Source organism: Rana temporaria, chromosome 13 (assembly GCF_905171775.1).
Source record: "Rana temporaria chromosome 13, aRanTem1.1, whole genome shotgun sequence".
NCBI lineage: Eukaryota > Metazoa > Chordata > Amphibia > Anura > Ranidae > Rana > Rana temporaria.
In genome coordinates this window covers 14,561,628-14,580,099 of record NC_053501.1, presented here as the reverse complement: position 1 = coordinate 14,580,099, position 18,472 = coordinate 14,561,628, and the positions used below count along the sequence as shown (strand labels likewise).

The following is an 18,472-nucleotide window of genomic DNA, read 5'->3' as shown; positions in this document are numbered from 1 at the left end:
GGATATAAGTGTGAAATGCAAAACTCCGGTGGGTGCAACAAGATGTCCGCTTTCCCCCTTCTCGGTGTATCATTACTATGGAGGAGTGCTGGATGTAGCAAGATGGCGGTCACTGAACGTCACTTCCGTTACCAATTCTGACGGGTCGCCATCTGACGAATCAACAGAACACTTATGGGTGTATAAAGATGTCCCCTTGCCGACTTCTAACTCTAAGCTTACTGCAGACGAGTGCGGATGTACCAAGATGGCCACTAGCCAACGTCACTTCCGTAGCGGGTAGCGGCTATCTGATAGAACACCGCCGCGGGAGCTCTCTGTTTGAGCGTTAGTTATCCCGGGCACCGGTCTTCGTTCGTTAAAGCGAGCCTAAAAAGCGGTTGCCCTAAGAGACCGAAGCAGACGCTTACGTGTATTTTTTTTCCCTAGACCAAGATGGCGGCTGCATGCTTCCCGTCGCCTATAAAGTCACGGCCGACTTCCGGGGGAGAGGGGGCGGGACTGGATGTGATGTCACAGACAGGGGTGGCCAATCATACCAGAAGCTGGGAGATTGAAATTAAAGCGATATGAAAACGGCGGGCGGAGCGCAGCTGGCGGGACCGGTGAGATCGGGGTGTGTGTGGGATGTGTAGATAATATATAATAACATTGGAGGACTCGGGTCCGTATGTGGTCTGTACACCTTTCTATAGGAACCCCCCATTAACCCCTTCAGGACCAGACCTATTCCTCACCTTTGTTTCTTCCAAGTTATAGTTTGTTTTGTTTTTGTTTTTGTTTGTAGCAGAGACACCGAGAATACAATGGGGATTGTTGCAATACTTTATGTCACACCGTTTTTGTGCAGCGGTCTTACAAATACAATTTTTTTTGTAATAAAATGATAACTAAACAGTAAAGTTACCCAGGGATGCCCACCCATGACGGTCAGGGATGCCCACCTGTGACGGCCAGGGATGCCCACCCATGACGACCAGGGATGCCCACCCATGACGACCAGGGATGCTCACGCATGACGACCAGTAATGCCCACCCACGCAGGTTGGCCAGGGATGCCCATGCAGGTTGCCCACGCAGGTCAGCCAGGGATGCCCACGCAGGTAGGCCAGGGATGCCCACCCATGATTTCCAGGGATGCCCATGCAGGTTGGCCAGGGATGCCCACCCATGATGGCCACGGATGTCAACCAGGGATGCCCACGCAGGTTTGCCAGGGATGCCCACCGATGATGACCAGGGATGCCCACGCATGATGCCCACCCATGACGGCCACGGATTTCAACCAGGGATGCCCACGCAGGTTTGCCAAGGATGCCCACCCATGATGACCAGGAATGCCCACCCACACAGGTTTGCCAGGGATGCCCACACATGACGGCCAGGGATGATGACCAGGGATGCCCACGCATGATGACCAGGAATGCCCACCCATGCAGGTCGACCAGGGATGCCCACGCATGACGACCAGGAATGGCCGCCCACGCACCACTGTATATGGGATGTACGGTATACAGCACAGGGGCCACGCTGTATATGGGATGTACGGTATACAGCACAGGGGACACGCTGTATATGGGATGTACTGTATACAGCACAGGGGACATGCTGTATATGGGATGTATGGTATACAGCACAGGGGACACACTGTATATGGGATGTACTGTATACAGCACAGGGGACATGCTGTATATGGGATGTACTGTATACAGCACAGGGGACACACTGTATATGGGATGTACTGTATACAGCACAGGGGACATACTGTATATGGGATGTATGGTATACAGCACAGGGGACATGCTGTATATGGGATGTACTGTATACAGCACAGGGGACACGCTGTATATGGGATGTACGGTATACAGCACAGGGGACATGCTGTATATGGGATGTACTGTATACAGCACAGGTGACACGCTGTATATGGGATGTACTGTATACAGCACAGGGGATACACTGTATATGGGATGTACGGTATACAGCACAGGTGACACACTGTATATGGGATGTACTGTATACAGCACAGGGGATACACTGTATATGGGATGTACTGTATACAGCACAGGGGACACACTGTATATGGGATGTACGGTATACAGCACAGGGGACACAATGTATATGGGATGTACGGTATACAGCACAGGTGACACACTGTATATGGGATGTACTGTATACAGCACAGGGGACACACTGTATATGGGATGTACTGTATACAGCACAGGGGATACACTGTATATGGGATGTACTGTATACAGCACAGGGGACACACTGTATATGGGATGTACGGTATACAGCACAGGGGACACAATGTATATGGGATGTACGGTATACAGCACAGGGGACACACTGGATATGGGATGTACTGTATACAGCACCAGGGCTGTGGAGTCGGAGTCGAGGAGTCGGAGTCGGGGGAAATTTTGGGTACCTGGAGTCGGAGTCGGCAAACAATGCACCGACTCCGACTCCTACTAAATTTAGATTGGAATAAAAAAAAAAAAAAAAGCAAGTTTAAATGTCCCAATTCACAAAAAGTTATAATTAATGACTTCTCTACTGTAAGAATAAAGACCAATGCATGCAGTGCCTCACGTAACCGCAAAACGAACACGTTAAGTGACCGTGAAGACGCATGCTTTTCATGTGCTTCACTATATGGCACGCAACGCACAATTAGGAGCTGCAATACTTCTACTTTCCATAGTGTTGTGTTCTGCTTTTACAGGGAACGCATGTTGGAGAACCAGTAAGTGTCCAAATAAAAAAATTCCAACAGGAGTTTTATAAAGCACTAAAAAAAGTTGAAAAGTACGATCGCTCATCAAAACTTACTGTTGAAGAAGCCATCCTTGTTTATCCAGAGATCGTTGGTGATGTGGCCAGAATAGTTACTGCAATGCCACCCACCCAAGTCAGTGTCGAAAGATTATTTTCAGCCCTAAAAATAATAAAGTCTGACTTAAGAGCCTCTATAAAAGAGGATCTGGCAGAGGAAATTCTCTTCCTTAGAACTCTACATTGAATTGATTTGCATTTGCTAAGCCTATAACTACATTTCAAGATTAATATAAACCATTTCTAGGTTTTGCAGATTTTGTTTTTGGTTCATTATAGATAAGCTTTGTTTTTGTTCTAAAACAACCAAATAATGTGGTTTGTATTTTTGAACTGGTAAAGATCCTGTTCCTGATGTTTATGCCTGCTGCTACTATCCAGTCACTTGATTGTTTTCATTGTGTTTGTCTTTTGCTTAAACTGTGCAATACAGTAGACTGTTGGCTTCCCAGCCAGTAGTCCTGTGGTAGGTTGCGTTTCTTTCCCTCAAGGAATGTATAAAATACATTCGCATATTAATACAGAGGAGTCGGGAGTACATAAAACTGAGGAGTCGGAACATTTATCTACCGACTCCACAGCCCTGTACAGCACAGGGGACATACTGTATATGGGATGTACTGTATACAGCACAGGGGGCACGCTGTATATGGGATGTACTGTATACAGCACAGGGGGCACGCTGTATATGGGATGTACTGTATACAGCACAGGGGGCACGCTGTATATGGGATGTACGGTATACAGCACAGGGGACATACTGTATATGGGATGTACGGTATACAGCACAGGGGACACACTGTATATGGGATGTACGGTATACAGCACAGGGGGCACGCTGTATGGATGTTCATCGCTCCACCAGTTCGCTGATCACTTTGTTCTTTGCACTTGGTACTTTGTATCTCCTTGTTCTTTGCACTTCATATGTTGTCTTGTTCTTTGGTACATTGTTATTCAGACAAGTCTCCTCTTCTCGTTGTCTTGCTAGGTGGAGCTGACATTGGCCCTATGAGGAGTTACAGTAAGAATTGTAAAGGCTCCTGAGAATAATGCTGGGAAAGGCTTCAGTGAGTAGCAGCATTGAGCATCTCACTGGAAAATGAATGTTATGAGAATTGTGGAAAAGCCGCACATAAAATCTCTCTCTGGCGTAGATCTTGAGACAAGTTCTGTTCCTCTGAGCTCCATCCCCCCGAACACACACACTCCGCTGAAGGCTATAAGGGAACGGTGGCACCAGAGTCTTTCTTTTCGGGGACCCTCTAGGATAATTTCCAGCACAAGCGCTCTGAGCACAACGCTTCAATCCACGTTGGTCCCGGGCAGCGCGGGGCCCCCAGACTTCTCGGATATCAGTGCCCTTTCCTCTCGATTGGAGAGGCCGAGTACAGAACCGGATGCAGCCAGGGAGGCCATGCCTCGCCAGAAGACCTGGAAGAACCCCCTTAGACCTTGGAACCCCAATGGATTTATGGGGGCGTTTTTCACTAACCAAGAAAAAGGTGAGATGATCTGTTGTGGACCCCAAAGTGTTCCTTTGTCATGTCTGTAGGTGGTAGACACCCCAAAACATTCATTGGCAGGGATTCCACATGTACATTTTTAACAGTTTCCACAACTTTACAGGTGCATCTCATAAAATTACAATATCTTCAAATTTACCGTATTTATCGGCGTATAACACCCCCCCCCCCTCCCCTGAAAATCGGGTGCAAATCGCGTGTGTGTTATATGCCGATATTTGCATTGGAGTGCCTCGTAGGGGAAGGCGGGGGGGACCGAGTGCCGCCAGATTACACTGAGTGAGGATCTCCTGTTTACTTGGTTGCCTCTGTTATATGAAGTCCCGCCTCCTATAATAGACATCACATGTCCCGGCATTGGACCAGTGTTCTGTCTATCATAGGTGCTGATCCAGGAGGCAGGGCTTGGTAGAGGCCGCCGAGTGGACGGGAGATCCCTGCTCTGTGTAAGATGACGTGAGGCTGCAGATGGGCACTGATCAGGCTGCACTGGTGAGGCTGCAGATGGGCACTGATCAGGCTGCACTGGTGAGGCTGCAGATGGGCACTGATCAGGCTGCAGTGGTGAGCCTGCATTGATGGGCACTGGTGAGGCTGCAGATGGGCACTGGCGAGGCTGATGATGGGCACTGATCAGGCTGCATTGGTGAGGCTGCAGATGGGCACTGATCAGGCTGCACTGGTGAGCCTGCATTGATGGGCACTGGTGAGGCTGCAGATGGGCACTGGCGAGGCTAATGATGGGCACTGATCAGGCTGCAGTGGTGAGGCTGCATTGATGGGCACTGGCGAGGCTGATGATGGGCACTGATCAGGCTGCATTGGTGAGGCTGCAGATGGGCACTGATCAGGCTGCACTGGTGAGCCTGCATTGATGGGCACTGGTGAGGCTGCAGATGGGCACTGGCGAGGCTGATGATGGGCACTGATCAGGCTGCAGTGGTGAGGCTGCATTGATGGGCAATGGTGAGGCTGCTTTCTTTGGGCTGCATTGGTGGGCAATGGCAAGGCTGCATTGGTGGGCAATGGCAAGGCTGCTTTGATCAGGCTGCTTTGTTCGGGCTGCATTGATGGGCAATGGCGAGGCTGCTTTGTTTGGGCTGCATTGATGGGCACTGATCAGGCTGCTTTGTTCGAACTGCATTGATGGGGCAATGGCGAGCCTGCATTGATGGGCACTGATCAGCCTGCATTGGTGGGCAATGGCGAGGCTGCTTTGATGGGCACTAATCGGGCTGCATTGATAACAAATAGCGAGGCTGCTTTGATGGGCACTGATCAGGCTGCATTGATGGGCAATGGCGAGGCTGCTTTGTTCGGAGTGCATTAATGGGCACTTATAAAGCTGCAGGTGGGCGCTGATCAGGCTGCTTTGTTTGAGCTGCAATGATGGGCAATGGCGAGGCTGCATTCATCGGGCTACGTTGATGGGCACTGTTTAGGCTTTAATGTCACAAAATTAAGTTTCATTAAATCCTAATGGCTGCAGTGTGGTGTGGCGCAGTGGATGTTGCTCTACACCATGGATATGCAATTAGCGGACCTCCAGCTGTTTCAGAACTACAAGTCCCATGAGGCACAGCAAGACTCTGACAGCCACAAACATGATACTCAGAGGCATGATGGGACTTGTAGTTTTGCAACAGCTGGAGGTCCACTAATTGCATATCCCTGCTCTACACTGTTGAAAAAGGTGCTGCGTGTTGTACTTCCAGCGCACACCACCGCAGCACAGGAGTGTTAACTGAGCTGATAGTAAACCATGCAGATGCCCTTGTCTTCTATCAGGGTGGTGCTGAGCATGACGGCGCAGCACAGTCCCGACGTCCTCGGGGTGATCGGCCCCAATGCCCAAAAAAGAATTGTAAACCGTGGGACTCCTTTTTGGGGTCCGCATTTGCACAGAATATCTTTTATTTATTGAGCTTGTTATTTTATAACCACAACAATATGGGGTCATCCACAGGTGTACCTATTTCCAAGCTTCTTAATTTCAAGCCCCTGCCAAGCAGCGCCGTCTCTAATGCCGCCAATGGAGCGAGTGAACGAGAAACCAGTAAGTGACACAGAGCGCTTCTGTGTGCTAACCGCGTCATTCCTCTCCCATAATCCATTGCTTCTGTGTTCTTTGCATGGACGCTTTCTTCCCTTCGCATGCCTATTGGTGGATTGTACCCTCTGTTTACCTAGCGCACTCACGCTGGAAGTGGACCTGTCCTTCTATAATGCCGCTTGATATCGCCACCTTTCTTGTACCCTATTGATTTGTTTTTCTGCTTCAGCTGCATGCTCTGTAGTGATCACCGTAATTAATCTGTATGAACATGGAAGGACTTGCTTGATTGTTATTATGTATGATGTGGCAGGTGTTTAACCACTTAAGCCCTGGCCAAAGACCAGAGCACTTTTTGCGATTTGGCACTGCGTCGCTTTAACTGACAATTGCGCGGTGGTGCAACGTGGCTCCCAAACAAAATTGATGTCCTTTTTTTTTGGGTTGTCCCGATACCGAGTATTTGCGGTATCGGGACAACCCTAAAAAAAAGGACATCAATTTTGTTTAGCATTACAACTAAAACAGCAGTTCGAATGTGTGTTTTTCTCACTGTTTTCACTGCCATCTCCTTCCCTCTAATTAGAATCCCTAAACATTATGTATATTTTTTTATTCTAACACCCTCGATAATAAAATGGCGATCGTTGCAATACTTTTTGTTACACCGTATTTGCGCAGCGGTCTTACAAGCAGGGCTGTGGAGTCGGAGGAAATTTTGGGTACCTGGAGTCGGAGTCAGCAAACAATGCACCGACTCCAACTCCTACTAAATTTAGATTGTCGAAACATTTAGGAGTCTAAACATTTATCTACCTACTCCACAGCCCTGCTTACAAGCGCACTTTTTTTGGGAAAAATACACTTTTTTTAATTAACAAATAAGACAACAGTAAAGTTAGCCCAATATTTTTTTTTTTATATTGTGAAAGATATGGTTACGCCGAGTAAATTGATACCCAACATGTCACGCAGAGGAGGTCTAGGGCTAGAATTACTGCTCTCGCTCTAACGATTGCGGCGATACCTCACATGTGTGGTTTGAATACCGTTTACATATGCGGGCGCTACTCACGTATGTGTTTGTTTGTTTCTGCGCGCGAGCTTGGCGGGACGGGCACGTTTTTTGGCTCCTAACTTTTTTAGCTGGCTCCTAGATTCCAAGCAAATTTGTCAAACACTGGTGTGTAATATAGATTATATATATATATATATATATATATAATGTGTGCATGTATTACACTAGAGGTAAACCGACATGGGTTTTTCTCTGGCCGATGACGATATTTGGAAATCAGGATGGCCGATTATTTATTTATATATATATATATATAATGCAGATTTTTTTTTTTTTCTTTGTCCCATAAACTCACCCACTCCACTCCACCCCTGCTTGCTCCTGTCACTTTACCACACACTTGATGTCCTCCATACAGATTGCACTGGTTGGCTCTAGCAGGTGGCACTGACTGGTGGCACTGATTGGCAGTTGGCCCTGCTAGATGGCCCTGGATAGCACTGGCAGGTTTCATACTGAGCCGATAGTGTAACTGTGTGAAACTGACATTTAACTGAATGCAGAGAGAGAGAGTATCTGTCAAATTCAGCAGTGATGTCGGGGGTAGTCAGGACCTGGGGTGGGCGGGCCCCAACACCAGCCAAATGATTTGGCTGTTTAAGAAAGGGGCAAAGCCACATAGATGTAGCGGCCCGACCCAGATCCATCCAATTAGCTGGTGTTGGATAACTGCTGGGCCCCACCCACCCCCGACATCAATACTCAATTTTGATCTCCCTCTCTCTCGCGCACACACACACAGCGGCGCTGCTCTGCTAGAGCGCACACATGTCCCTGTTTTGCCACTTGTGCCGGAGATCCCATGCAGCCGGCGGTCATCGGCACCCCCCGCAATGCAGCGGTCGCTCGTCCGCTAGCCAGGTTAAAGTGACCGACGTACAGCTACAACGGTTCGCGCAGCGGGGCCAACCTGCTGCAGTATAACTGCGGTGGCTGGTCCGCAAGCGGTTAATACTTGGACTCTTGGTAGTTCCTGACAATACCTTCAAACTGCGGTTTTACTGCTCCTAGGGGGTTTAAAGAAGATTGAATGTTTTTGTACACACCTCTGGTTGCCCGCTAGTTAGCAGTTTAGCAGGCTTTACCAACTGACAGGTTTTACTTTAGTATTCTCTTTTTTTGTTTTTCTGTGTTTTTAGCTCTAGGTCAGAAGCGCATGCAGAAGTTACAGGACAAGATGTCTGCTGTTAATGACTCCTTGAGGAGCGCCGGTAGTCTGAGTGTTTTTGAGGACGATGTTGGTCATGTAGGGGATGAAATGCCCCAAGAAATCCAAAGAATTGCTACAGCCCCTAAAGCCCAAAGCCCAAAGTTGGCCAAGCGGAGGTTTCCTGGAGAAGACCAGGCAAGGAAAACATCAGATCCCCAGCCTGAAAAAAGGAGAACCCGCCATGATCCTCTTGAAGATCTCTATGAACTTGCGCTTTCTTCACCGAATATACACATCCCTCGAAAAAAGAGAGCTCCTCAAGTAACCTTGAAGGATAACCCCCCGAAGCAGGATAACCCCCCGAAGCAGGATAACCCCCCGAAGCAGGATAATCATCCGAAGCAACAGGTACAGACTCTAGTTTATAATTACTATTGTGTAAATTTAGATACTATCATATTCACTATTGGTGCATCTTTAACCTCCTTCACACCCAAGATAGCCAAGAGACGGCTCCAGCGCGGTCCTATATTGCAGGGAGGGCGTCCATGTACGTCCTCCCGTTGTACATGTTCTGCCTACGTGGGCGGCACGCTCTGCGATCAGCTGAGTCTGAGACTTGGCTGATCAGATCAAGCTGTCGGCCAATTAAACAGAAGGCGTGATGAGCCTTCTTTTCCCAGAAGAGGAGGATCGGGGCTACTCTGTGCAAAACTCTTGTACAGTAGAGCCTCGGATTGCGAGTAACGCGGTTAACAATGATCATTTTAGATACTAATCTTTTAAAGAATTTATGCTTTAATTCATATTTCCAAATGGAAATATACAGCCAATAAGAATTATTCAGCGTTTTACATGAAATGTCCTTCTCTGGCTCATGGCTTTCCTTGTCTTAATGATTTTTTTTTTTTCCCCCCAGGATAAGTTTGTACTGAGTGAATGGTTTGTGAAAGGCGTTGAGAACAAAGGAGTATGTGTAGAAGGAAAGCGAGTGTAAGTATGTTTTTTTTTTTTTTTTATTGTGGCGAATGTACAATCTTTGTCTCTTAGATTTGTCGCCTCCTCTCCCCGCAGTCTATTGGGACATGTCACCAGTCCCAAGAGACTGCAGGACCATTCAATACGCTTGTGTGTGTGTGCGGAGTAGCTGTTTTGTAACCACTTTCCGCCTGTATGATGTCCTCTATGTAAAGTGGTTATATTGGGAGGAGGCCTGCACCAGGTCTCATCCCAGTATAAAAATTTTAAGCCGGCGATTCTCTTTTAGGCAGAAGTGATTTGATCGGCTGAACAGCCTTTCAATCACTTGTGTGGGAGCGGCGGAAAGGTGTCCCATCCCCCTCCCACTGTCGCCCACCTTTCCTGGGCTCTACTGTCCAATCGCAGAGACCAGGAGCGGCGCAAACGGCGGCGCTACACAGAGAGAAAGGAATAGACGTTGTCCCTCCCTCTCTATTACCCTGTAAACCAGAAGCGACGAGAATTTAATCACTGCATTATTCATCATTGCATCATCATCATCGGTAATGGCCAGGGTGTGACAGAATCACCCGGGACATCTCCGGACCCTCTTATGTCTAAAATCATCCTATGTCCACTAGGGGCATAGGATGACTGAGAAAAAATATATATTGGACTACCTGAGATAGGATTATTATGTAATTATTATCCACAATATATTACAGGATATCTGTAAAGAACTATTTACTGTTTGTTGATTCTGAACTCAGCGGGTTAATTGTAAGAGTGACTCATTCATACTGTTGGGACACATACTGATAGATGCTAATGTCCTCACCTCCATCCATCTGTCTGTTCTCTGTGCTAATTGACCCTGCTATTGTGTGAAGATGTCCTGTGTTTACACTTATGATGTGTATTGTGTAGCAGGAGACGTGACGTCTACTCTGAAAGGTCATATCTGAGTCGCCTAGTCTGGGTAAATGATTAGTTAATTAGCTCATGTTAATTTATGTTCTGGTTACCTCCTCTTTAAACTGTATATAAGGTTGTATTTTTGGTTCTATTAAAGACTCCATGTTCAGCAGACAAACAAACAAGTCTCGTCTCGTTGTGTGCTTGAGAGCAGTTGGAATATCTGATATCTATATCCAGACTGATAGGAAGCGGTATATGACGGAAGCATTCAAGCGGAGTGTGGGACGTTCCGTTACACAGGGAAACAGCTGTTCAGACCGATCTGTTTCACAGTGCTGTGTATTTGCCTAGGCTGACAAGACCCAGGCCTAAGGTGGCACTTTGAGGGGGGCGGCAGCAAACAAAGCTGCCCCCCACCATCAGGAAAGTGCAACTGAATACCGGAGCTCAGTGCCACAACAGATTCCAGCACTGAGCTCTGGTAACTGGCCAGACAGGGGTGCGCTAGTGTGAGCACCCAGGACATCAGCCGCCTTTCCGTAGCAGCCGACACCTCTCTCCCTACTCACAGCTGCACACCCTCCTCCCTCGTCCCTCCTCTGTCTCTCGTCCCTCCTCTGTCTCTCGTCCCTCCTCTGTCTCTCGTCCCTCCTCTGTCTCTCGTCCCTCCTCTGTCTCTCGTCCCTCCTCTGTCTCTCGTCCCTCCTCTGTCTCTCGTCCCTCCTCCGTCTCTCGTCCCTCGTCCCTCCTCCGTCTCTCGTCCCTCGTCCCTCCTCCGTCTCTCGTCCCTCGTCCCTCCTCCGTCTCTCGTCCCTCCTCCGTCCTCCGTCTCTCGTCCCTCCTCCGTCTCTCGTCCCTCCTCCGTCTCTCGTCCCTCCTCCGTCTCTCGTCCCTCCTCCGTCTCTCGTCCCTCCTCCGTCTCTCGTCCCTCGTCCCTCCTCCGTCTCTCGTCCCTCGTCCCTCCTCCGTCTCTCGTCCCTCCTCCGTCTCTCGTCCCTCGTCCCTCCTCCGTCTCTCGTCCCTCGTCCCTCCTCCGTCTCTCGTCCCTCCTCCGTCTCTCGTCCCTCGTCCCTCCTCCGTCTCTCGTCCCTCCTCCGTCTCTCGTCCCTCCTCCGTCTCTCGTCCCTCCTCCGTCTCTCGTCCCTCCTCCGTCTCTCGTCCCTCCTCCGTCTCTCGTCCCTCCTCCGTCTCTCGTCCCTCCTCCGTCTCTCGTCCCTCCTCCGTCTCTCGTCCCTCCTCCGTCTCTCGTCCCTCGTCCCTCCTCCGTCTCTCGTCCCTCGTCCCTCCTCCGTCTCTCGTCCCTCGTCCCTCCTCCGTCTCTCGTCCCTAGTCCCTCCTCCGTCTCTCGTCCCTCCCTCCTCCGTCTCTCGTCCCTCCCTCCTCCGTCTCTCGTCCCTCCCTCCTCCGTCCCTTGTCCCTCCCTCCTCCGTCCCTTGTCCCTCCTCCCTAGTCAGGAGGGGGAGCCATAGAGGAGGGACACGACTTCAGTGCAAGAGCCGTTCTGCTTGTCTGAGGTCTGTGTATAGTTTACAATGGTGGGGGGCAGGGCAGATAACAAATGCACACATGGAGTGATGGGAATAAAGAGCCAAACGCGAACCATAAGTGAAAGAAAAAGTTTGTGTCGTCATTCATATTCTCTGAAAAATGGCCAAGAAATCATAAATTCTGCCAGGGTATGTAAACTTATGAGCACAACTGTATATTATTGATCTAACAATTGTGTTTTTTTATGCAGGGACTGTGAGGACCTGTACTGGCACAGCAATATTATTGTGCATCGCATTGAACCGTACAAAGTGCAGAGTCTGACGGGCCGAGTGTATGAGCTGAAGGGCCACGTAGACAAGGCCTGCATGTTGGAAGCTGGTAGGTTTGTCTAACAATCAGTTATTGGACCCCCTGTGATATCAGAGACCTTCATATGCTGTTTTATCTTTTCAGGTTGTCCATCCTGGCTGGTAGGAAAGTTTAAACTCGGTTTTCCCGACAACTGGAAAAGCTATGTCAACTCCTTCCTAAAAAGGTTACTTTACAAATTTTGTGTATTTATGTAGATGGTTTGGAAGTTTTACCTCTTTGACAACCTGGCACTACACCTATGCGGCATCCAAGAAGTGGGCGTTAAAACTGGGCGCCACATTTATTTGTCTGTGTTTTGTGCTAGGTGTGCGCTGAACGGTGCAATCCTAGCACAGAGACCAGGCTCTCACCAACCAATCGGGACCTTGGACGCCTGGTTTTTGGTCACCTGATCAATGTGGTAGCCTCTGATTGGCTATCAAAGTGATCAGTCACTGCGCAGCCCACCCATGATAGGAGAGAGAGCGAGAGATGCATTGTATTTTTCTCTCCTTGCAGGAAAGAAATATGTAAACAAAAAAGAGAAAAAGCTAGATCGAGATTTGATTTTGGTATTGGCGTCAATATATTTTACGCAGGATTTAAAAAAAAAAACAAAAAAAAAATTATTTTAACCTCTTCAATACCAGGCACTTTCACCCCATCTTCTACACAGACCAATTTTCAGCTTTCAGCACTGTAGCACTTTGATGGTAATTGCGCGGTCATGTGACACTGTACTGTGACAGGAGTCACTTTGGGCAGGGGGGGCTTGTGGAACCCAGATTACCTTACCTTAGAGAGATCTGGAAACTCCTTGTTGTCTAGCTTTGATGTGGAGGCAGATGTACATGGGCGGAGCTCTGAGGGGGTTCGGCATTGGCAAATGTAAACACTGCCGTTTTTTTGGCTGGGAATCCTGAGATATATATATATATATACACATACAGGGAGTGCAGAATTATTAGGCAAGTTGTATTTTTGAGGATTAATTTTATTATTGAACAACAACCATGTTCTCAATGGACCCAAAAAAACTCATTAATATCAAAGCTGAATATTTTTGGAAGTAGTTTTTAGTTTGTTTTTAGTTTTAGCTATTTTAGGGGGATATTTGTGTGTGCAGGTGACTATTACTGTGCATAATTATTAGGCAACTTAACAAAAAAAAAATATATACCCATTTCAATTATTTATTTTTACCAGTGAAACCAATATAACATCTCAACATTCACAAATACACATTTCTGACATTCAAAAACAAAACAAAAACAAATCAGTGACCAATATAGCCACCTTTCTTTGCAAGGACACTCAAAAGCCTGACATCCATGGATTCTGTCAGTGTTTTGATCTGTTCACCATCAACATTGCGTGCAGCAGCAACCGCAGCCTCCCAGACACTGTTCAGAGAGGTGTACTGTTTTCCCTCCTTGTAAATCTCACATTTGATTATGGACCACAGGTTCTCAATGGGGCTCAGATCAGGTGAACAAGGAGGCCATGTCATTAGTTTTTCTTCTTTTATACCCTTTCTTGCCAGCCACGCTGTGGAGTACTTGGACGCGTGTGATGGAGCATTGTCCTGCATGAAAATCATGTTTTTCTTGAAGGATGCAGACTTCTTCCTGTACCACTGCTTGAAGAAGGTGTCTTCCAGAAACTGGCAGTAGGACTGGGAGTTGAGCTTGACTCCATCCTCAACCCGAAAAGGCCCCACAAGCTCATCTTTGATGATACCAGCCCAAACCAGTACTACACCTCCACCTTGCTGGCGTCAGTCGGACTGGAGCTCTCTGCCCTTTTCCAATCCAGCCACGGGCCCATCCATCTGGCCCATCAAGACTCACTCTCATTTCATCAGTCCATAAAACCTTAGAAAAATCAGTCTTGAGATATTTCTTGGCCCAGTCTTGACGTTTCAGCTTGTGTGTCTTGTTCAGTGGTGGTCGTCTTTCAGCCTTTCTTACCTTGGCCATGTCTCTGAGTATTGCACACCTTGTGCTTTTGGGCACTCCAGTGATGTTGCAGCTCTGAAATATGGCCAAACTGGTGGCAAGTGGCATCTTGGCAGCTGCACGCTTGACTTTTCTCAGTTCATGGGCAGTTATTTTGCGCCTTGCTTTTTCCACACGCTTCTTGCGACCCTGTTGACTATTTTGAATGAAACGCTTGATTGTTCGATGATCACACTTCAGAAGCTTTGCAATTTTAAGAGTGCTGCATCCCTCTGCAAGATATCTCACTATTTTTGACTTTTCTGAGCCTGTCAAGTCCTTCTTTTGACCCATTTTGCCAAAGGAAAGGAAGTTGACTAATAATTATGCACACCTGATATAGGGTGTTGATGTCATTAGACCACACCCCTTCTCATTACAGAGATGCACATCACCTAATATGCTTAATTGGTAGTAGGCTTTCGAGCCTATACAGCTTGGAGTGAGACAACATGCATAAAGAGGATGATGTGGTCAAAATACTCATTTGCCTAATAATTCTGCACTCCATATATTCTGCACTCCATATATATATATATATATATATATATATATATATATATATATATATATATATATATATATATATATATATATATATATATATATATATATATATATATATATATATATATATATATATATATATATATATATATATATATATATAAATATATATATATATATAAATATATATATATATATATATATAAATATATATAAATTTTTTTATCTTTTCAGCCTAGAGGAGAGATGTGGGGAATTATAGACCTCAGATCTTGCTAAAAAGAGGACCTGTCACACACTATTCCTATGACAAGGGATGTTTACATTCCTTGTCATAGGAATAATGGTGAACCACAAAAAGGGAAAGTGTAAAAAAAAACATTTAATTGAAGGCATTGTGCCCGCATGCAAAGGGAACACATACGTGAGTCGCATCCACATATGTAAGCAACGTTCAAACAACACATTTTATGTATCGCTACAAACGTTAGAGAAATAATTCTAGTGCTAGACCTCCTCTGGATCTCAAAAAAAAAAATTAAAAAAAATTCAGGTTACCAGTTTAAAGTGTAGCCCGTGGAGATTAATTCCCGAAGTTTGGCACCATTCCACCGGTGTGCCAATTTTAAAGTGGTTGTAAACCAACATTGGGGGAAAAAAAAACATCTGCAACACAAAGGCATAATGAGCTAATATGCATATTGGCTCATTATGTAATACTCACCCGAGATCGAAGCCCTCGCTGCAGTGCCCGTACCCAGCACCAGCCGCCGACGTCACTTCTGGAGTGGCTTCCGGGTATTGCGGGCTCCGGCGCTGTGATTGTCCGGAGCCGCGATGACGTCACTCCGTTGCATACGCGCGGGAGCGGCTGGTAACGGCACACTCACTGAAGCAACTGCACATGCAGATACAGGGGATATCTCCTAAACCGTGTAGGTTTAGGAGATATCCGGGGTAGGTACAGGTAAGCCTTTATTATAGGCTTACCTGTAGCAAAAAGTAGTTTACAACCACTTTAAAGCGTGACATGTAGGAATGCCAGAAGTGGCCCGGTAAGGAAGCGGTTGAAAGTGAAAAAAGAGATTTTGTGTCTAAAGCATCTTTTTTTTCTCTCGGCTCTTCTCATGTGCAGGTATAAGGTGATTGTGTAGGTGTATATAGTATTTAATTCCTTTTATTAATTTTAGTCCCTTAGTGCCTAACCAGCCCAAGGATCCTCCAAGCAAAGATCATAACAACGTAACAAAGGATGTAAAAAAGGCAACTTCCTGTTCAAATACAAAGGGCAAACCGCCCAGCAATTCCAACAAGGGGACACATAAGATTCCAAGTAGAGAATTGAAACTCCTCAGAATGCAGGGTCCGGAACACCCAGTTGGAGAACATGGATCCAAAGACAGACCAACACATGGTAGTAAGTTCTTCATGAGTGATTGGTAATTAAAGGAAAATTGGTGATACTAGACCCACAACACGTGGAATCAGTCTGTATAGGCAGTAAAGCACGCTTGTTATACTCACTGTGGAACTTAAGGGGTTAATGGCCCGCCTTGTGTGAAAAGGCTGTTTAATGCGATCTTCTCTGATTGTCCCTAACTTATCTGACAGTGCAGAGCCTTGGGAGCACTCTGAACATGCTCGGTTTGGTATTTATTGCTAGAAGAGTGCATGTGATCAGCACAGGGCCAATCGGCACTCTCCAGACAAAGGGTCAGTCAGAGGAGACTTTTTTTCAAGCTTTAACCAGGCACTAATAGAAGTCACAAAACTGCTATATACTGCTGATGAGAAAAGGTATTTAGCAGTTAATATTTACTAAACTACTGTATAGAGGTCGACCGATATGGGTTTTTCTCTGGCCGATGCCGATATTTAGAAATCAGGGCGGCCGATATGTGATGCCGATATTTTAGGCCGATTTTTTTATTTTTTTTGTGGCACTGGCTCGTGGCACTGGATGCCACTAATTGGCACTAAGTGTACCAAGATGGCCGCGGCTCCGGAGCTAGGCCAAAGCCGCGGCCTTTCCTGATGCTGTGACCGCTGCGGCAATCCGCAGATTGCCGCCGCGGTCACAGCATCAGGAAAGGCCGCGGCTTCGGCCTAGCTCCGGAGCCGCGGCACCGCTAGTGGCCATGTACAATGCCGATTTCTCCAAAATGGCCAAATATCGGTCGATATATCGGTCGACCTCTACTACTGTATTTATCGGCGTATAACACGCACCCTAACTTTAAGAGGGAAGTTTCAGGAAAAAAACTTTCCACAGCCCCCTGCGTATAACACGCAGGCACAGTTTACCCTCTATTTTCAGGGTAACCGAACATGTAGAGCTGCGAGTCGGCTCTACACGGCGCCTGCGCAGTCAGCTCTACACGGCTCCTAGTCGTTGCGCAGGCGCCGTGTAGAGCTAACTCGCAGCGCTACATGTTCGGCTACTTTCGGAAAATCCATTGAGGTTTGTGACGCGCCTGTGCAGTACAGGGGGGGGGGGTCCTTATCCGCCAGGGGGTGCCTTTTTCAGCAGAACACCGTCCGCAGATTCCAGGAAGTCAGTGCTTGTGGGCTTCACAATGCCCACAAGCAAAATGGAAACTTGGATGAGCTGATTTTAAAAGTTAATCTTTTGCCCGAAAACAGACTGGGGAGGTTTGAAGTCACCAAACACGTGTGTACTAATTGGTGATCTACAAACACATTGAATGCAGCCAAAAAAACAAAACGATCTGCTTTAATATGGTGTTTCTAAGAAAAGTGTCTGCAGTAAGATTTCTGTACAAAAAGTTTAGTTCTTCTGTAATGTTTGACATTTTCTAGATCGATCCACCCAGTGTGGTACTACACGCAGTGGGCGCCAGGTCAAGCCTATTCTGAAGTATTGGTGTGGAGAGAGAATATCGGTCGACTTTGAGTTGAACACCAAGGTTATCAGACCAGACAAGGTTGCCCAAACAGATTCTGTTGTGAGTATCTGATCTTTTTTTAATGGTGCATGAGGGTACAGTAATGGTCCAACCTTCAAAGAGGAAGGGCCTTACACCGTGAACCCCCGAGCGTGCAAGGCTCCTGTCATGTAAGGCACTCTGTATGGTTTACCTAGGCCAAACAAATTGAATCCCACTCCTTAGGGACCTGCCAAAGCCAATTCCCCAAGTCCTTGGACGGAACGGGGGATGGGGGGCTCCTTAAGAGGGAACACCCTCAACCCCTGCAGGGGTTCCTCTTAGGGAACCCCCTCAACCCCTGCAGGGGTCCCTCTTTTGAGGTTGAGGGGGTTCCCTAAGAGAGACCCCTGCAAGGGTTGAGGGGGCTCCTTAAGCGGGAACCCCCTCAACCCCTGCAGGGGTTCCTCTTGGGGAACCCCCTCAACCCCTGCAGGGGTTCCTCTTGGGGAACCCCTCAACCTCTGCAGGGGTCCCTCTTATGGGGTTGAGGGGCTTCCCCAAGAGGGACCCCTGCAGGGGTTGAGGGGCTTCCCCAAGAGGGACCCCTGCAGGGGTTGAGGGGCTTCCCCAAGAGGGACCCCTGCAGGGGTTGAGGGGCTTCCCCCAAGAGGGACCCCTGCAGGGGTTGAGGGTGTTTCCCCAACACCTTACCATT

The 18,472-nt window shown here is 47.4% G+C and overlaps 1 protein-coding gene across 4 annotated transcripts; it reads left to right on the top strand.

Moving 5' to 3' along the window:
- Window positions 1-489: 489 nt before the first annotated feature.
- On the top strand, window positions 490-17,941 carry LOC120920535 (mis18-binding protein 1-like). Of its 4 annotated transcripts, none has more exons than XM_040332668.1 (9): window positions 490-605; window positions 3,830-4,343; window positions 6,331-6,420; window positions 8,635-9,053; window positions 9,565-9,638; window positions 12,262-12,392; window positions 12,468-12,549; window positions 16,060-16,286; window positions 17,690-17,941. In XM_040332668.1, the coding sequence occupies exons 2-9, from the start codon at window positions 3,941-3,943 to the stop codon at window positions 17,845-17,847; spliced, it is 1,584 nt and encodes a 527-aa protein (XP_040188602.1). In that variant the 5' UTR covers window positions 490-605; window positions 3,830-3,940; the 3' UTR covers window positions 17,848-17,941. The 4 variants fall into 4 exon arrangements, with proteins under 4 accessions (XP_040188602.1, XP_040188603.1, XP_040188604.1 ...); XM_040332669.1 differs by having other exon boundaries at window positions 490-616; XM_040332670.1 differs by having other exon boundaries at window positions 492-605; window positions 8,635-9,031; window positions 9,561-9,638.
- The last annotated feature ends 531 nt before the right edge of the window (window positions 17,942-18,472 follow it).